The sequence below is a fragment of the Salvelinus sp. IW2-2015 genome, linkage group LG2 (genome assembly GCF_002910315.2).
Source record: "Salvelinus sp. IW2-2015 linkage group LG2, ASM291031v2, whole genome shotgun sequence".
NCBI classification, from domain to species: Eukaryota; Metazoa; Chordata; class Actinopteri; order Salmoniformes; family Salmonidae; genus Salvelinus; species Salvelinus sp. IW2-2015.
Genome location: NC_036839.1, coordinates 16,254,802 through 16,276,160, shown reverse-complemented (window position 1 = coordinate 16,276,160; position 21,359 = coordinate 16,254,802). Strand labels below are relative to the sequence as shown.

At 43.2% G+C, this 21,359-nt stretch overlaps 1 protein-coding gene across 4 annotated transcripts in view; it reads left to right on the top strand.

Annotated features, from left to right (window-relative positions):
- LOC111975661 (dedicator of cytokinesis protein 9) overlaps positions 1 to 21,359 on the top strand; it is a 116,012-nt gene that overhangs the window by 48,445 nt on the left and 46,208 nt on the right. For 3 of the 4 annotated variants that reach the window (XM_024004215.2, XM_024004188.2, XM_070447536.1), the window contains exon 2: positions 14,660 to 14,776. In XM_024004215.2, coding sequence (XP_023859983.1) covers positions 14,660 to 14,776 — 117 coding nt within the window. Of the gene's footprint in view, positions 1 to 8,371; positions 8,650 to 14,659; positions 14,777 to 21,359 lie in introns of those variants that run through there. The other variant, XM_024004224.2, reaches the window with a different exon arrangement.

Genomic DNA, 21,359 nt, shown 5'->3' with positions numbered 1-21,359 from the left:
CTGAGGGGGCTAGTGAGGAATGCCTGTTTTGGACCTGGAGTGATGGGGTGCACCACCAGTGTGGTTGTGTTTGACGGACTGCGTACGGTCTTACAGAGGAACTGTGGGTACATCTGCAAAAGTGGTGCTGCTGAGCCCGTTGGGCAGAACGAGGCTGAACAAGCCGCGTGCAGCCGGAGGGAGTCCAGGGTCCCATGGCCAACACCTCGAGTACTGAAGGTGTGTGTGTGTGTGTGTGTGTGCAGTGTGTGTCTGTGTGTGTGTCGTTATTACTTATGACATGCCTGCCAGACTGTAGCTCTGGTCCTATCTCGTCATACAGTATCAATACAACACCAGTCCTGACCTCCCTCAGCAGCCAGGTGCTTCTTTAAATCAAAGTAGTGTCCGGAGACAGGATTTCACTTCCTAAATCCACTCAACTGTCTTCCCATATCCTGTGAATTATATAGGGAACTTTTCAAAGTTTCCTTTAACACCAAACTTCCATTGAAGCAAAATGTGATACCATTTTTCCTACTCAGGAAACGGCACATGATCTGTAGGAAAGTAGGCCGAACCCCATTGTGTTGCTATATTCGTTTTTAATGGACCTCTTATCCTTCCATTTGAGGTACCAAACGCCACAAGGCAGCTTTTATGTACTTAAAATGAGCATAATAATCGTTTTTTTGTTGATAAATGAATCATGAATTCCTCCTTTTTAACTGACCTACTGCATTTCAGCTGCAGAAGTGCACCTATTTCAGTAGTATAATTGACTTGAAGCACCAGTGTGTGAAATATAAGGGGAGGAGGTTTGAGTCTCACCCTCTGCGATGCGCTCCAGGGGTTAAACCCTGTGCAGGAGAGACACTGGGCTCTGTGTCTGCTACAAATCCATCATCTTTGGGCTGCTGGCTGGCTGCATCCTCTGTTCTACCCAGTACCAGCTTGTCTGTCTTGACCTTTGTCTATGTCTTGTTTGCTCTCTAAGGATGCATGCAATTGCACCCTATTCCCTATATAGTGCACTACTTTTGAACTAAGCCTTATGGGCCCTGGTCAGAAGTAGTGCACTTTATAGATTAGGGTGCCCTTTGGGATGCTTCCTAACTGTGTCTAAAGGATACTGATGGCTCTTTCCTCCTGCTGAATGTGACAGCCATTGGGTTAACTGTGATGTGAACAGATTGACAGGGACGGCTCCATGGTAGAGTAGCCCGAAGAGACAGGAGAGATGTATAGGTCAAGGGCATTGTGACCTTCTATAGGTCAGAGATGCTCTGGTCATCTAGCTCTGCTGATTTGAATTCCCTCTCAGCATTTGGTTGTGTCACAAATCATTAGGCGAAAAGGTGCAGGGAGGGAGAATGATGCCGCATGACACCCATGGGTATCATACTGTAACTGATAGGACGTCAGAAGAAACGCAATGGTTGAAACCGAAGCATGTTTAGCTCCTTGGTGACTGCCCTCATAAAACAATGTTTTAATGTAAATAGTCTGGGTGGCCATTTGATTAATTGTTCAGCAGTCTTATGGCTTGGGGGTAGATTATGTTAAGGAGTCTTTTGGACCTAGACTTTGGGCTAAGGTACCGCTTGCAGAGAGAACAGTCTATGACGGGTGATTGGAGTTTAACTCTTTTAAAAAATGTGTTAAAAAAATWAACTGTGTGTGTAAGTAAAATAAAACGTTTCTTTTAAAGTACACACATACAGTTAAAAAAAAAAASTTAAAATAAAAGTTAAACTCCAATCACCCATCATAGACAATAAAATATTCATTTTTGGGGACCCCTACAGTACCTCGGGCCCCAGTTGAATACCCCTMCTGTACAGCATAACTGAATTAGCCGTAGTGTTACTCCACTGGATAAATTGAATTACTTAGCCAAATGTGGCTGTTGTTCCTTTTAGATGGTGACCACGTTGACTAGTCTTGTGTTTGTCTTAATGTTGTTAGGACGAGGTGTAGGACCATTTATTTGCAATGTCCGTTGCTAAGACCATAATATATTATCCTAGCCTAATTCCTTATAGGCATACAATCCCTCTCCTCTATTTATGTCATCCTTATAATTATTTTCTACAAGTGGAAACTCTGACCAGCCCCCATAGATAGTCAGTGTTATACACACAGGCTGGGCGTTCACCAGAACATCCACATGAAAGCAATGTGCCGTTAACTCTCTGCAGAGAGAAGACAAACAATCAGATCACTCCCCTGTCCTTTTTACACACTAGCCGTAAGCACAGCTKAATAACAACAGACGTAGCTATCTAGCTAGCTAGGGCAATGTTTTGGATTTGTCATGATTGTGTGTAACTGTGTGTGGTGTCTCAGGCCGTTGTGAAGTTGCCTAGAATGGGTTGTTTCCAGACATGCTAATAACATTAAGGTGCTTTCCGTTGCCCTCCCTCACACACTCTGATTGGGACAGGAGAACATTATCTCCAGCACTTAGCTAGGCTCCTTCACCATGACCTGCTCTGGCAACAAGTCCTAGAGACACTAGACGAGAACAACATTGTGTACATCAATGTGCAGCTGTTCAAACTTGACGAGCCACACATTTGTTCGATAGAATTGCATTGCGTTGCGTTCGGCCTTGGGTGAAAAAGACTACATGTATCTATGCAGGGAGGAGGAGGCTGGAAATGCCATAGTGTGCTGTATCCATCCCTACTGTGGTCATGTTTTGTTTCCCAGCTGCTTTGTGTGAGATGAGACTCTTGTTCTCACCTCTTTATACAGTACTGACGTAAGCAGCAGTGGGCGTAGATGTGGACTGACACTGACTGTATTATGATTTGCCTTATCGCCATGCAGTCAGTGTGAATTCTCCATCTTACCTGGCGCCTGGGAGCTCCCCGGGGGGACTGGAGTGAAAACAGCCCGGGTGCTGGTCCTGGGAAGGGTGTGTTCTGATGAAGAGGGGATGTGTGTTTTGTTACATTCCAGGGTTACACCCATCTGGTTTTCCCCTGGCTCCTACTGGGAAGAGAAGGCCCAATTATTGCATCAAGTCTTTGTTATGTAACACACCGCCCCAGCCCTGCTCCCTCCAGCCCTGCTCCGTTCAGGCCGGAATGGGATAGCTGGGTGTGGATGTCTGGCTAGCTTGGCCTAGGCAAACACCAGTCCATACTGAGACCTGGCAGCCATTGTATTAGGGCTTAAATCATCTGAAGAGGGAGATTAGTTGAGGGATTTTCACTATGTGCTAACCTTATCATTGGTATACAGAGCTGAAGCAAAGTCCTAATGAAAACACTGCTATCATTACACAATTTGATAACCGTCTTCTAGTGCCAGATGCAGTGTCATAGGCCCTAGCAATTTACATTCATGCCATAAAAGTCCCTTATCCCGAAAAGGATAACAAGGTGATTCAGTGATGACGCAGAATGAAACTCAATAAAAGTCTAGGACTGATGTAGAGGAAGCAACTCTTTCTTCTTAATGAGAGTGCTTCGGATAAAATGTCTGGGTGGAAATAAAGGGCAACAGTAATGATGAAACATGACGATAACTGTAGCAGACTTCTGTCCCTGCTCTGCTTTGTGTTTCATCACACTCTATATACTTCATATCTTAAAGATACAGATACACATTATGGATGCAATAGAAAACAGCTCTGTATTTATTCTGCACTTTCACAATCCTATAGTACCGTAGTTATAATGTATTCAGTAATATATATATATATATATATATATATATATACACATCCTATCATAGGGATACACTGTTTCAACTTAGTCTGGCGTGATTCTTGGTCTCAGTAGAAACTGAACAATAAGCATAACAAAAAACCCAAATTCACCCAGAATCTTTCCCCCTTCTGTGTAGTTGACTTGACGGCTGTGTGGGAATACAGTAGCAGAGCTGCACTGCAGAGGGGGGAGGGAATGTCTTTTGAAGTCCTCTACAGTACATTATCTCTCTCTGTTGCAGATAGGAGCAGGGGGTGGAACCGGCAGATCCTGACTCCTGTCCATGTATAAACACATTACAGCTCTCTGATCAACGTCATTATGGACTGTTAATGTGTTATTGTTCCTCATATAGAATAACTAAACAATTAGGCATCAGAGCTGATATCTGGTTGTTTCTGCTTGACTAATATACAATTAGTCCACTGTGTCCTGGGTGCTGTGTATGTTTGAATGTGCAATCCAGGATCTAGGAGTCTTTCACCCGCATGACTGCCATTACTGTTTAAGAACTGTTTACATGCTGATTTGTAAATGTAAAATTGTCAATGACTCCAGTCCCCCAAGTCATAGACTGTTCTCTCTGCTACCGCACGGCAATCGGTACTGGAGTGCCAAGTCTAGGACCGAAAGGCTCCTTAAGAGCTACTACACCCAAGCCATAAGACTGCTGAACAACTAATCAAATGGCCACCTGGACTATTTACATTGACCCCCCCCCCCCCCCCCTCCCTTTTTTGTTTTTACACTGCTGCTACTCGCTGTTTATAATCACGGTACCCATTTACGGGGTACCCCGTACCCACTAAAGTAAGCGTTGTTATTGTTAAAAAAATATCTTGTGTTACGTTTTGATTTTGATTTTATACGTTTTTTTAACTTGATTTAGTCTATTTTATTAACTCTATTTCTTGAACTGRGTTGTTGGTTAAGGGCTTGTAAGCATTTCACAGTAAGGTCTACACCTATTGTATTCGGCGCATGTGACAAATACAATTTWATWTTATTTGATGTCACAATCGATATTAACCACACAGTAATTCATTTGGATTCCGCTGAGAGCGTGACATAATGAACAAGTGGGTGTTTCAAAGGATGTCTGATGAAATTCCTCATGGAATTGTGGCGGGCAGCAGTAGGAGTAGCTAGATTACTGTACTTGTCCGCAACTTGGTTGTTCGCTATGTAGAGTCAACATCCCAAAAATAATTTTGTCAACAAAATGTGGTGTCCTTGCATTGCATCAGGGCAATTCCACGTAATGCTTTGACTTGCTTTGCTTTGACTTTAAAATGTATGCCAAACAAAAAACATTGATTTAGAAGTTTAACAAACCACACGGCTATGCACAATTTCCACTAAAACATTTACAAAAACAAATTTGGTGGAAGAACTGTGCAGATGCAAACTTTGGTAACAGAAATACATCATTATGGATATGAATGTCATTCTCCTCATGTTTCACAAGTTTGGACATCACAGCGCAGCACAGTAGAGTGCAGTGCAGTACAATACAGCACAGCAGAGTAGAGTTCGGTACAATACAGCACAGCACAGTAGAGTACAGTGCAGTACAATACAGCAGAGTAGAGTACAATACAGCACAGCAGAGTAGAGTACAATACAGCAGAGTAGAGTACAATACAGCACAGCAGAGTAGAGTACAATACAGCAGAGTAGAGTACAATACAGCAGAGTAGAGTTCGGTGCAGTACAATACAGCAGAGTACAATATAATGTATTGAACTGTACTCTGCTGTGTTCTACTCACTAGTGTTTTGACTTCGATACCAGGTCTAGTATCACGATACTCGATACCACAACAAAAGAAAGAAGGCTTATTAGACAAAGTCACAGAATGGCACTTGATCCAGACAGATAAACTCAGCTACTGCTCTGTTCAATCGTTGGGCGTCTATTGAATTCAATATTACTACATGTTTTAGAGGTAGCCGTGTATGCATTAATGAATACATGTTACAATCAATGTGGCGTAGTTGTAGCAATCATTTTGACTCTGGTGAAAACAATGTAACTACAAAACAACATAATGGTAATCATTTATTTGAAAGGTAAATCTCTATTGATAAACTGGGTAAATCAGGATGTAGCCTAGGCCTATTCACAATACAGGTGAATGCATATTATGCAACAGGAGTGTGTGCATGCATTGAGTTATTGAGCTGATTTCATGGGGCTACAGATGACAAACAATTCCTTCCATTTAGGACTTGTTTTATTGGCAACTGCTAGGAGAACATATTTTATTATCAACAACATGTGCATAGAACAGGGATGGGCAACTTTGATGGGGGTGGGGACCACAAAAATCTGAAATCATCATGAGGGGCCGCAGTTGCTTGCGGGTCTGCATACGACGTGTGTGTATATCGCATTTTAAAATTGTACCTTTTTTGTATTCTACTATTCTAACTTGCAACAGTAAAAAAAATATACAGTACCAGTCAAATGCTTGGACACGCCTACTCATTCAAGGGTTTTTCTTTATTTTTACTATTTTCTACATTGTAGAATAATAGTGAAGACATCAAAACTATGAAATAACACATATGGAATCATGTAATAACTAAAAAAGTGTGTTAAACAAATCAAAATATATTTCAATTTGAGATTCTTCAAAGTAGCCATCCTTTGCCTTTAGTACAGCTTTGCACCCTCTTAGCAAAGCCGTCGTACTGCTTGTAGAAATGTTTGTTAAAAATATCCTTCACTTGTGATAGAGAGAGACCACTATGCTCGACGTTACTGACACCGGCTTAAGTCTTTGTTATGGTAGCAACGTAGGCTACGCTGTTACTCCTCGCAGTTTCAGACAGGGCAGGTCGCAGGGCAGATAGAAACAGCACGGATTTAGGCAACTTAATAATTCATAAACAAAAATCAGTAAAATCACTATAATTGGTAGATCTATCATTACTTATTTCTGTGAGCTTTCATTATCCTCGTTCCTCATGAGGGAAATATCTTAAATATATGTGGGTTTTTGGTAACGGCAATATTTCTTAAACTTACAGAAGGTAAGAAAAATGAACCAACTAATCTATGCCTTCATTTCCCCCAAAACATGGACTCTTTAGCTTTCATTTGATATGCTCCCATACATTTCACATGATGGTGCTCATGGGTCCTTTTTAATGGAAATGCATACTGTAAAACATAATGAGCAATGGTTGTTTAGTAGTATGAGTAATGACAGTCTTGCACCAAATTGACGTTGCAGACGGTGTTTATCAGAGACAGGAACTCTGARTCACTGCTGCTCTGTGAAACCCAGAAAGCGCTGACACTTGTTGCCCTCAGGAAGACAGACTTGTAACTCATTCCACTGTGGAACCTGTCATGAATCCTGTTCCTGTCATGTTCTCCAGTCCTTCTCCCAGAGTCTCTGTGCCTTGAACCTAGGTGAGGCTGGAAGAAGGTTGTGCATTTCACAGCCTGGGGCTCCAGCACGTGAGCGGTCTAGTGTGGGACGGGGGTTAACTGTGGGGGCCAGAAGGGGGGAGGTGATAGTTGGATGGGAACAGCTGTAGTACCCACTGAGGCCCTCACGCTGAGCTCTGACACAACCACGAAAAGATAACATCCTCCCTGCTGTGGCCCACTGAGGAATCTGAAGGGTCGACCCTACACGGAGGTGGGTTAGCAGGGCTATGTTAGCCATGGAATGGCTCTCCGGCAGATGGATCAACAACCAGAGGCTCGTACAGACAGGAGACAAGCATAATCTCCTTGTCCGAGGCCCTGGCAAGGCCCTGTGACAACCAAGAGGCAGTTGGACACAAAAAGATTACATCCCAGCGCTACATACAATGGACAGATACAAACTGGTGACTTGTTTACTCATACTGTATATCTGGAAGTGAGGGATTCAGTCGGTAGTCACTAGTATCATCAAATAAGTTGCCACATTTAATTTAATTCAAGAGTTCATCTTCAGTTGAAAACTGACTTTCAATCAGTTTCAAACTGAGTACCAAAGAGTTTCAAACTGAGTGGGAACAGGAGAGAARGAACTTGGTGTTCACTGTTTTAGATGGCAGTTTATGTGGGTCACTCAGGATTTGTGAAAMATGTTTTCTGAGGTACTCACGACAAACTCAATCTGAGGAGCCGATTCTAGCAGCTTAACTGATGTTGACATGGGGAAAATCACTCCTCATCAGTGCTGTGCTGCTGCGTCTACTATCCTGTCAGATATGAATTCTCCAGATGTTATTTTTAATTCCATGAATAAATGACATGGGCTATGTTGACGATGGTACACTATTCCAGTCTCCGTGTCTATTATAGTCTCGCTTGCTTCTCTCTTTGTTGTTCGTCATGCTGAAATGGGAAGCTGCTCTATTTGCAGCTGTCTTACAGAAGTGGTGGAGCGGTGGACCGGACACTCCCTGGTTGGACTAGAAGACCAGTGGAATGGAATGRGTCTTTGTCTGTCGTTGTCAGCCTTTTGTCATTAGAGTGCAGGTGGATGGTGGGGGGGTCAGGCTGCAGGAGGAGGAGTGTGTGAAGGACAAGTGTGTGTGTGTGTGTGAAGGCTGTAACTCCCCCAGGAAGGCAGGCAGGCAGCGCAGCTGAGTGTGGGAGGGGCCGTCTCTCTCCGTAGCCTGGGTGTGAGTCTAGGACTGGGAGGCTCAGACATTCAGACAGAGTAGTCTGAGAGAGGGGAGTTGGTGCCTGAAGAGAGCTATAGGGGTTCTGGAGAACTTCCCTAACGTTACCCTGCATAAGGCATTTCTCCATTGGACATGCTGGCTGCCTGTTGCTGCTCTTTGGGATCTAGTGAGGAGATTTGTGGCCACAGCTGTTGACAATGCAAGGAAGGGCTAACAAAGGTCCTAAAAAGGAGCTGGTGATCGAGTCACCCCAGCAGTACAAGAGCTTGGCTGGAGCCGAGGCGGAGGTGGAGGCGGTGCCACAGGTGGTGGTAAGTCACGGCATGGGGGGTTACTTAGCCATGGTTTTTGTTGAGACACTAAAAGTTACTGAATTTCCTTACCACATGTTTTAAGTTTACTTTGGAAACTCGAAGTAGGAGCTGAAATGGTTGTGTTCATCACATTTCAGCAGTACTGTCAAGGATATGGTTTAGAGTAATATACAGCTGTAGCACTCTTAAGTGTTGCTTGTTGTGGCGTACTTGTAGCAAAACTGTTGTGTGAAGCAGGTCAGGCGCTTGGAAGCTCTGAGCTGGCCTTGCACTGCCATGCAGCTTCATGGCTAGTCTAAAAATCCACTCTCCTTTTATCAGATCTCAATTATTCTACACAATGGTGCAGGCTCACATTTCAAAGTGCTTTGTGTGCGCCACTGGAGAGGAACGTTGGACTCTYCTGGTGCTAAATMAGCTGCATGGACAAGACCAAGGCAGTGAATTGCATTCTTGAGAGGGTAATTACTGTGGTGTATACCACTCATAAAAGTTCCCTATTTGCCCCTTAAGCTCAAAAGTCAAACATAATAAGAAGTACTGTTTAATCCACGGCAGGTTGAACTTTTCATCCGATTTGTCCTAAACGGTCATTTAACAGCATATTTTAATCAAAGTGAAATAGCAACTGTATCTAATATAAAGGCATCACAGAGCACCATTGTTCCAGTGTGCAGCAGTAGTGTAGTGAGAGGTGCAGAGTAGGGAGAGATGGGAGCCAAGGCCTGGGGAAACACAGCTGTCAGAGGGGTAGAGAGTTGGACTTGGAAGATTTGGCTCCAGAAGCAGCTATTTGTTAACTCTTTCTCTTCAAGGGTTTGTGGTTTGTTTATGAAGCTAATATCCAGATGTGAGAGATTAAGTAATAGCTATGTTATACTCCTTTGGACTGATTGTCCTATAATTGCAAGGCTTTGGTTACTGCAAATGTGGAACTGTCATTTTATATCAAAAGGTTTCCCAGAGGCACTTGTTTTGAGTAAGGGATAGTTATCCTTCTGTTTCAAATCATATTCACTATTTAACCATGTTATTACTGAGCCTCACTACCCATTGTTTATGGTATGTCTCTGGTAGCCCTCAACAGGCGTTTGATTTGCAAATCTCTACAGCAGGGGTGTCAAAGTCATTATTTCTGCTGGCCGCATCAGTGCGGCCCTCTGGACACTATCATTTTTGGAATTGTCTATGCTTCCTTACTATCCAGCTTTCGTTTTGGTGTTTCTTAGCAACCTGAAAAGAGTGTAGAGACTATATCAAATATAGGTCCAATATAATTTCTATACAATTTCGATTTGGTTTTAGACATTTCAGGGAGATTTTTTTCAAATAAATGTTTTACTCAAACCTCCCGTGCCGCATTGAATGGGCTCCGGCCCGCGGGAGTTGACTTTGACACGTACTCTACAGGAAGAATTAGGAGGTTATGTACTATTATCACCAAGGCTAAAATAATATAGTGGAGGCTGTACTGTACAGTAGGAGGAACAGGGTTGTTGGTACAGCAGTGGACTGGACTGTGGTCATTGCTGAGGGAGTGAAAATGACTGGGCTCCAGTCAGTGAATAGACATTTTCATATCCGATGCTTACTCTGTGGTTTGGCTGAACCGGCTCGTATGGTCCCTGACAAAGGCATATGGAAAACCTCAACACTTATGTGGATGGTGGGAGGAAGGCTGAGAATAGGCAAGATTTTAGTCATGAGGCAGAGTTTGTAGGCTGAGGAATTCATCAATGGTGAGAGGAGGAAGACACCTAACAATAAGGTTATTACAACTCATTTAGCCTCCAATCATCTGAAATGTCAAGCCACAGTTACAGTGCATTTGGAAAGTTTTCAGCCCCCTTGACTTTTTCCACATTTTGTTACGTTACAGCCTTATTCTAAAATAGATTTAGTTTTTTCCCTCCTCAATCTACACACAATATCCCATAATGACAAAGCAAAAACAGGTTTTTCAAAAACGTTGCAAGAAAAAACCTCAACAAAACTGAAATCACAGTTAAGTATTRAGACCCTTTACTCAGTACTTTGTTTTAACACCTTTGGCAGCGATTACAGCATTGAGTCTTCTTGGGTATGACGCTACAAGCTTGAAACACCTGTATTTGGGAAATTTCTCKCATTCTTCTCTGCAGATCCTCAAGCTTTGTCAGGTTGGATGGGGTGCGTCGCTGCACAGCTATTTTCAGACCTCTCCAGAGATGTTCGATTGGGTTAAAATCTGGACTCTGTCTGGACCACTCAAGGACATTCAGAGACTTGTCRRGAAGCRACTCCTGCYTTGTCTTGGCTGTGRMCWTAGGGTCGTTGTCCTGTTGGAAGATGAACCTTCYCCCCAGTCTGAGGTCCTGAMRMCTCTGGAGCAGGCTTTCATCAAGGATCTCTCTGTACTTTGCTCCGTTCATCTTTCCCTCGCACCTGAATAGTCTCCCAGTCCCTGCCGCTGATTAACATCCCCATAGCATGATGCTGCCACCACCATGCTTCACTGTAGGGAAGATACCAGGTTTCCTCCAGACGTGATGCTTGGCATTCAGGCCATGAAGTTCAATCTTGGTTTCATCAGATCAGAGAATCTTGTTTCTCATGGTCAGAGTATTTAGGTGCCTTATAGCAAACTCCAAGCGGGRTGTCATGTGCCTTTTACTGAGGAGTGGCTTCCCTCTGGTCACTCTACCATAATGGCCTGATTGGTGCAAGGTTCTCCAATCTCCACAGAGGAACTCTGGAGGTCTGTCAGAGTGACCATCGGGTTCTTGGTCACCTCCCTGACCAAGTCCATTCTCCCCCGATTGCTCAGTTTAGGAATAGTCTTGGTGGTTCCAAACGTCTTCTATTTAAGAATGATGGAGGCCACATCTGTTCTTGGAGACCTTCAATGCTGCAGAAATTGTGGCACCCTTCCCCAGATCTGTGCCTTGACACAATCCTGTCTCGGAGCTRTACGGACAATTCCAACCATGGCTTGGTTTTTGCTCTGACATGCACTGTCAACTGTGGGACCTTATATAGACAGGTGTGTGCCTTTTCAAATCATGTCCAATCAATTGAATTTACCACAGGTGGACTCAAATTAAGTTGTAGAAACCTCTCCCAAGGATGATCAATGGAAACAGGAGGCACCTGAGCTCAATTTCGAGTCTCATAACAAAGGGTCTGAAACCTTATGTAAATAAGATATTTCATTTAAATAGTTTTTTTAAGTACATTTGCAAACATTTCTAAAAACCTGCTTTTGCTTTGTCATTATGAAGTATTGTGTCTAGATTGATGAGGAAAACATTTGAATCCATTTCAGAATAAGGCTGTAACGTAACAAAATGTGGAAAAYGGGAAGGGGTCTGAACTTTCAGAATACAATGATTTTCATGTTGGATGAGGACTTGTGGGGTGGTAAAGTGACATCGTTACAGTAGTTCCGATATTGATAAAGTAGGACACGTGTGTACTAGTTGTCTTCAAATCCATGTACTGAACGCAACAAGCTTTTTGTGTATTTTTATTCCTAGTGTGTAGAGTATTGTTAGCGACTGTAGGCTGATGGTTGACTTATTGTTGTAAAATCAGGCAGCAGTCACCTGACCCCCCCAGGTGTGTCCTACCCAGAGGGTGTGTGGGAAAATCCCTGTAATGAGGTTCCAACAGTATTGTCTCCTTTTGGGCTAATAGTGTACCCATGTACAGTGAACATAACTGTCATATTCAATGAACAGTCACTGACTTACAGGCGGGTTTGGGTCTCAAAGAATGCAGCAGGCGATGAACAGGTTAATACCTGGGTTCAGGAGAGGTAGCTCTGTGATGTTATATAGCTTTACAGTAGCTGTCTCTGACGGGTTACCTGTGTGTACTGTAGGTGTGGGGCCCTACACAAATCAGCGACTCTGCTCTGTGATCATAACGATGTGGAGTTATCAGCTGACAGAATGAACACACACACCGGTAMTCTGTCGGACTGTTATCTCCTGTTAGTCTGTAATCACGCTGAGCTGTTCATCTGTAATATCCTGACTCACCTGGCCTGTCTGCTTGAGTGCAGAGCGTGACTTCCGACGTCATTCCTCCCCTTGTCTCAGTGTGTCAGAGCGTGAGTGTGTGTGTGTGCGRGCATGCCTTTCGTGTGACACCTCTCTGCAGGTATGTTTGGGCACTTTTGTGTGCATGACATGTTCTTCGGGGGTAGGTGTGTGTTCATGCGTGCGTAAGCCGTCGTCGCTCCTCCGAACTGGAGAATGTCTGATGATCCCTCACAGGCTGGTAGCAGCCAGGAAGGAACCCTCCTCCTCACTGTCTTCCACTGATCCTCTGGACTGTGACTGTGAGAGGGACACGAACACGGATCTCACCAGTCAACGTTGATAGGTGCTGGCTGTGTTATTAGCATGGCCGCTAGAAACGCGTCTTAAAACTGGTCCATTTCCAAGACTCTCCCTCTGAGATCATACTTCGTATTATCAGGCCCAGATGTCGACGCAACAAGCAAACTGTACTGGAGCTCAACCCCTGGCTTGTAACACGCTTCACACCTCACTATCTCTCTGAGATCAACACCACAGGCTTCAGAGTTGTAGTGGAGCTGGTGAGAGCGTTGAGGCATGGGCATCGCAAGTGTTCTGTGTCTCTATGGCCACTGTGTTCTTACTGCTTGATGAGGGGAGATCTGACTTGTGTCGTATACACTACCGTGATGTAGCCTACCACGAATTCAACAGATTCATATGTCACCTCTGTTTTCGGTTATTCAGATAGTTCAGTGGACCTTTTTCATTGGAACTAATGGATGTGGTTTGTAGCTTATGTAGTTATTCAACTGCCTGTTGTGGTACAACTTGTCCAAGCAGAAGACYTTACGTGAGACGAAAAGGCTACAGTTCGTTTCCTCTGGAATGAAATCAACATTCCTATCTGCGCAAGGCATTATGTTGACATGAACAACAAGGCTGTTTTCAAAATACCTGAAAGTCGATTTATACAGCGTTCCGATATTTTAGCTAACTGTAATCATATCAATCATAAAGCCAGATGGGTTGGAAGGGGACGTCCAAAGATTCATATTTGAGGTCACGACATTCTGTGTACGTAAGGTAACAATGCTCCTACTTGTGGTGTTGCGTTATAGCTCCTCGGTGACGGGACAGAGCTGTGTGTTAGCTGTCAGTGAGGTGAAGTCATAATGATCCTTCCATCTGTGAGCTAGGCTAGGCGGATGTATTCTATGTGGGAAGCTGCAGGCTGGAGCTCTCATAGGACCGTCATGGTTGGACTGACAGATAGCATGTGTGAGGACAGGGCCCAGCCAGCTACAGATTCTCTGAGCACAACTTACGATATTGACTGCGTCCCACAGTAGACTACTTTTGACCAGGGCCCGCTGTCACTTCTGAGCTGAAATCAACAATCTGACTCAGCCATGTTTTATGTTGTGCGTTAGATCTGAGAGTTTCCTCCTTAAAACAAAGATATCCACCTTTTTCATAGCAGTCCTCTGGTCAACACCAGACCAGCGTTTTAAAATTGATAGGTCTACCTAATGTATGCCTCAGAGTGAGGAAATCCTACTCCGCTATGGCAAAGTGATGTTATAACATCTGTGGTGCATTGAGATGCTGTGCTCTGTCAAATCAGGCCGTTGAGGCCTTGGAGAGCACTACACTGGCATCACTTACTCCACATTTCCCCCATACCTAGGGTAAATGAGCCCACTTTCCACATGCACAATAGTTTCCACTTTTAGTGCTCCTTGGGTTTGAGAGAGAGACTTTCGATTTAGAAGGGATGCTTTAAATAGTCTATGGGGTGACTTAAATCCTCCGACTGACTAGATATTCAGACAGCTATGGTGTTTTCCCTTGCCTTATAATGTACTTCACGGCACATTGCCTGTCTTCTTGATTTCCCAAATTACACTTCCCTGGTGAGGATGATGACATTGTTCTGTCTTAGTTGTGTCTGAATAAATACCTGTATATTAACAGAGCACGTTTTGTTGTTTGTTCCCCAGGTGAAGCCCAAGGTGATTGAGCCGCTGGACTATGAGAGTGTGCTGGTCCAGAGGAAGACCCAGATCCTCAGTGATGTCCTCCGGGACATGCTGCAGTTCCCCCTGGAGGACTTCCAGGTGAGTGACCTCTGATCTTCTGACCTGTCACTGATAGGCTCACAGACCACTGAATTATATTTTCAGGTAGAGGGTGATTCCTCACGAAACTACAAAACAGGGTTTTCATAATCAATTGTTTTTTGACAATTGATTGTTGACATATATTTGACATTTGTATGTTAAAGCATAATTGAGAAATAAATAATTGAGGTTGGACCATTTGACATTTTGGCCTACCTAGGCCTCCTTCAAGACGTGATAATGTTTCATCTGTAGGTGTCACAAAGCAACAATTGGTGTCATATGAAGCTTTACCTCTTGCTCTGTAGTATCTTGATTTCAATAAAACATTTTTACATAAAATTATGAATATAAAAAAATATAAACATACATTGGTACATTTTTCAAGATCTTGTTGAACATAATATACCCAAAGTTCCAGAGTGGGATCTCTGCTACTTTTAGAGTTATAATACATTTTTGTAAGCATGAATGTGTGAATAGATTCAAATTGGCCATCCTCTGCTGAGAATTTGCAGGATGTCCAATGATACAAGTAAAAGGAGGGCTGTGATTGCCTACTATGCCAATTTCTCTGTAAAATACACCATAACTTTAAAACTAGCAGAGAGCCCACCTACTCTGGAACTTTGATATGCCTGTAGTGGACAGTGSATTTGGAAAATATTCCGACCCCTTGATTTTTTACGCGTTACGTTACAGCCTTATTCTGAAATGGATTAWATCAATCTACACACAATACCCCATAATGACAAAGCAAAAACAGGTTTTTATAAATGTTTGCAAATCTATTCAAAATAATAAACTGATTACATTTACGTAAGTATTCAGACCCTTTACTTAGTACTTTGTTGAAGCGCCTTTGGCAGCGATTACAGCCTTGGGTCTTCTTGGGTATGATGCTACAAGCTTGGCACACCTGTATTTGGGGAGTTTCTCCCATTCTCTGCAGATCTTCTCAAGCTCTGTCAGGTTGGATGGGGAGTGTCGCTGCAAAACTATTTTCAGGTCTCTCCAGAGATGTTAGATCGGGTTCAAGTCCGGCCTCTGGCCGGGCCTCTCAAGGACATTCAAAGACTTGACTCCTGCGTTGTCTTGGCTGTGTGCTTAGYGTCATTGTCCTGTTGGAAGGTAAACCTTCGCCCGAGTCTGAGGTCCTGAGCACTCTGGAGCAGGTTTTCATCAAGTATCTCTATGTACTTTGCTCTGTTCATCTTTCCCTCGATCCTGACTAGCCTCCCAGTCCCTGCCGCTGAAAAACATCCCCACAGCATGATGCTGCCACCACCATTCTTCACCGTAGGCATAGTGCCAGGTTTCCTTCAGACATGACGTTTGGCATTCAGGTCAAAGAGTTCAGTCTTGGTTTCATCAGACCAGAGAGTTGTTTTTCATGGTCTGAGTTCTTTTGGTGCCTTTTGCCAAACTCCAAGCGGGCTGTCATGTGCCTTTTAACTGAGGAGTMGCTTCAGTCTGGCCACTGCAGAGATGGGTGTCCATCTGGAAGGTTTRTCCCATTTTCCATAGAGGAACTCTGGAGCTCTGTCAGTGACCATCGGGTTCTTGGTCACATCCCTGACCAAGGCCCTTCTCCCCTGATTGCTCAGGTTTGCCGGGCGGCCACCTCTAAGAAGAGTCTTGGTGGTTCCAAACTTCTTCCATTTAAGAATGATGGAGGCCACTGTGTTCTTGGTGACCTTCAATGCTGCAGATATTTTTTTYGTACCCTTCCCCAGATCTGTACCTCAACACAACTCTGTCTCGGAGCTCTACAGAGAATTCCTTCAACCTCATGGTTTGGTTTTTGCTCTGACATGCACTGTCAACTGTGAGTCCTTATATAGACAGGCGTGTGCCTTTCCAAATCATGTCAAATCAATTGAATTTACCACAGGTGGACTCCAATCAAGTTGTAGAAACATCTCAAGGATGATCATTGGAGCTCAATTTCTAGTCTCATAGCAAAGGATCTGAATACTTATGTAAATGTTTTTACTTTTTCATTATGGGCTATTGTGTGTAGATAGATGAGGATTTTATTTTATCCATTTTAGAATAAGGCTGTAACATAACAAAATGTGGAAAAAGTTAATGGGCCAGAATACTTTAAGAATGCACTGTATATTATTTTCAACAAAAAATATGAATGTTTATTTTTTTCAATATTCGCATATTAATGTTAGAAAATTGGACTTATATTACAGGGCAAGTGGTAAAGCTTTATTACATAAATATTTCCCTTGATGCACCAGGCCGTCATTGTAAATAAGAATTTGTTCTTAATTGACTCGTCTGGATAAATAAAGGTAAAAAAAATTAAAAAAAATACAGATGAATCATTTTGTTGTCTTAAAGGAGGCCTGGGTACGACTAAAATGTTCCAACTTCAATTAATTATTTCTCACTTGTGCTTTAAGATACAAATGTCTAATATATGTCAACAATCCTTTCTCCAAAAGATCCTTTCTATCGATGACATTTCGTGAGCAAAATCAAAATCCTGGTCCTGTTTTGTTCTAGTTTCGTGAGGAATCACCCTAGAATAGAATTAGCCAAATCATTGTAACAAACTATGTTTGGCTTGACAAGGACAGAAATGGAGCACAACCTGATCTGGGTCCAGGCTAAAATAGAATCCCATCTGAGGAGTTTGCTACTGGATAATGCTCCAGAATAGTTAGTGAGGTAAATGATCTGTCAAGTGTTGATAAGATCTTTATAGTTTCCATACCATTGTACCATGTCAATAATTTCCATGATCTATTCATTGTTCATCTATCGACATCAGTCGTCTCTGCCTCCCACATGCATGTTATGGTTGTTATGTTTGTTGTGATTTCATGATATTTCAGTGCGGCCCAGCCAGGCCCATGTTGATTGTAGGGCGAGGTCCTCCACAGAGGCTTTTCTTCTGTTTACATCCATTCATGCTGTAAAGTTCAGGGGTCATATGTTTTATTGGCTCATTCTGCCTCTGCTGTTGTGATAGTGTAAGGGTTATCTCTATCCTCGTTCAGTAGGACGTAGCCCCTGTCACCCTCTCAAACATTCCATCGCTACACAACACGGGACGCCCGGTGTGGAAACTATGAAATGGGAATCTGGCCTGGCAGAAGCCCTTCAGGAAGTGAGAACACTTAGGAAGATGCTCTTAACAGCGGCAAGATGGACCCGTTTGTATCCGCAAAATTTGACCCTTCCTCTGTCTCACGATCCAACTGATATTTTTCAGAAGAGGGATTTTTTTGTCTTTTTCTCTCGTCTACTGAGAGGTTCCTTTGTTTCACGAGCCATAATGGTTTTTACATCTTTCATTAGAATATATATATATGTTGGAGAATCAACCATTTTAAAGAAGGGTTTGATTTCCTAGATTTATTCAGCGTGTAAAAATGTTTTTGTCTTATGGCTGTATTGCCAGAAAATAAGAATGCTCACTGGGCTTACTTATTGGCTGGGCTTACTCACTGGGCTTACATTACGTTTACTACGTTACACTGCAATCGTGACCTCGCTCTTTTTGAGAAAACCTCCTGGCCTGTCTTTGATGCTTCGCGATCAACCCAGTAAAAAACAAAACTGTATTGCATTTGCAAAAAGCTGTGAGGGAAAGGGAGCATTGTGGTGTGAGAGCTGGACAGGGAYCGGAGGCGGGGGGCAGGGGCCGGCTGGGTGTATGTGAAGGCCAGACAGCTGGACCACTCAACTTGGTGACACGGCCTTGACCAGCCGTGTCTGCTGTGCTCTCATGGTGCTCCGGAGTAACCCTCTGACATACGAGTACTGCATACACTACAAGCGGTGCGTTGTGAGGGGAGCGACAGGTGATGKTCCTGGAAGAAGAAAACAGATTGGGAAGACTGAGCCCCACATCTGTTTAGGTCGCATGGCTCTCTGAGATCTTCCTTACACAAGTGGTTTTATCCGGTTGTATGTCAAGACCTTTCGATTGTGTGTATTCAGTGTTATAGGCAGAGAAGGGAGGTTTCTGATGCTATTAAACTCCCAGACTCTGACTGTGTAGTGATAGCAGCCTATAAATCCAGTCCAGACCCGGCAGAGCMCATCTGACCACACTGCTAGTCTGTGGGCTGTTTTCTGCTGGTGTGTAAATCATTTTGTTGGCAGACACCGCCTCAGCTCAGGAACCGCTGTCAGGTTTCTCATGTCCTCTCTCCCCCCCCTCTGGATCCAAGGCCTCTCATTGGAGGTTGTTATCAAATTATATCTCAGAGAGAACAGGGACTTAACTGTTTAGGAAAATAAATTGTGAGATGGTGTTTACATTACCTCATCTGGATTTGATCAGACGGCGCTCGGCATTAGGAGAGCCAAGCACGTTTTGTCAACGTGTCTTCTTAGGGAATTTGTCTGGGATTACTGGGAAAGGGAGAGGAAGGGAATGGGAAGGYACCCTCCCTCCCTGCTTAAACTTGAGATGTACGCTGGTCATAAAGCCTGCGGATCAGGAAGAGCTCTAAACTGTCACTGGATTTACTCCCAGGAATGGCAAGGCATTTTCCTCTTCCTATTTCTCCCTATTTGAACGACTTCAGCTTGGCAGGGTGGTTTTAATAAAATCAATGTATACCTTCAAGTTTCAGGATTCAAAGAGTCGAAGTTGTGAGGGAAACATGAGATGGGGAGAAGTCTAATGGTAATTTTTAGAAGAATATTATATTAAGTACAATTTGAATTGACTACAATGAGAAGTCATAGTCACAAACCACATGCTACTGTCCTCCCTTCCGCTGGCATACTGTTATGTTCCGCGGGCAGTTTTTCCTCTTTCTGTCGTCTGGTGGTCAAAGCAAGAGCGTAAAAGGTCTGGACTCTCTCTCTCTTTCGCTCTTCGCTCTCTCTCTCATATTTAATATTAATGTCACCTCTACCCAAGTGCCCCCTCTCTTTCCATTTACTGTATACAGCAACCTCACGCGTTGAGCATCGACCAACATCGGACATCCGCAGACGCTGAAATTTGGTCAGTCCGCCCTGGCCTTGATTTCAACATCCATAGACATCTGGACCGACCTTAATTTGACCCATACATAGACGTCCATGATTGGTTCAGATTTGGTCCGGWSCGGACCAGTTCACTTACTGTTCAATAACACAAATAGATTTTTTCGAACTKAAGGTGCCATGTCATAGCTGACAACCCATTCTTTCTGCAGACATCTTTGAYTCTTAATTTAGAGCAGATATGTAACACATATTTGGAAAACGTGGTCACATAAAAAACAGATTTTATCAAAATTCTGTTGCCAAACATTGCATCTGCACAGTTCTTCCAGTAAATGTGTTTTTGTAAAAATGTTTAATGTAAATTGTTAAAAGTATTTCTTGTGCATAGAGTTTGTAAAAGAGTATGGTTTGTTCAACTTTGAAATCAATGGTTTATGTTTGGCATACATTTTAAGGGAAAAATCTAATTCTCAGCGCCACTTTGGAATTGTCCTGTATCTCATGCTAGTCTTTTCACTAAAGATCTCCACTGTGCTCCATGGGGTTGTCACCAGTATCGTGATACTATGATAGCATGAGCATTGGCAAAAAGGCAAACGCAAAAGCAGACTGAACTCTTTGGTCCTTTAAAAACCTACTGTATGTACAATATTGTGTGCAGTAYCTTGGAAAAGAGAAATGGGATTCTGGATCACAACATAAGGCTGTTTGTTTCCAAAATTAGCAGGGTTTTCCTCAGGAAATTGAGGACACTACATGTTTTGTTTCTCTCTGAGTACCGCGATACTGGTATCGTGACAACCTTAGTGCTCCATAGAGACTCATATCCCCAGTGCTTCTTCTGGTCCACTTCATGAATCCCTCTGGACTCGTCTGGCTTACAAGCCTGTTTGTTTCTGCTGCTTAGATTATGGTGAGATTGTCATCTCCCAGCAGGAAACCTGGGCTAGAGAGAGGAAATGGAGGAGAGAACTCAGGTTCACAAATAGGACCTCTGCATTGTATTCCTGGAATGGAGCGCAGGGCTAGGCTGCACTAACACCAGGCAGTCTCAGAGAGAAGGCTATTCTATTTCTTTTACTAGATTACCTGTAGTTTTTCATGTCTGTCTGTAATTGTGTAATGACTTGGTGCTGCCTATCTTGGCCAGGATGCTCTTGAAAAAGAGATTTCAAATCTCAATGAGTCCTTCCTGGTTAAATAAAGGTTAAATAAGAAATGCTCAGTGTTAGCCAACTCGTCACATCAACCAGTCTCATTGTATTGATTATCAATAAACCTCTACTGTAACAGCCACTGTATTTTTAACGATAKGTTACCTGTTCACCTCCAGAGTTCCCTTTGAAATGCCCTGACTSTAACCTGGAGCCCTATTCCCCCACTGCCTTTAGGCTAGGTACCCAAATGGACCTCTAGGCTCTATAACCAAGCCTGTGGAGTGCATAATAATATCCCTTTGATTCCCAAGGGAGTCATTTCTGCAGAGKATTTGAGATAGAACTTTTCTCTTTCTTTTGTGGTGCTGTTTTGTATCATTGTACAATGATTAACCTTGGGGTGGTGAGGTTTGGTCTATGATTTAGAATTTCTATTCTCCATCCTTTGTTTGGGC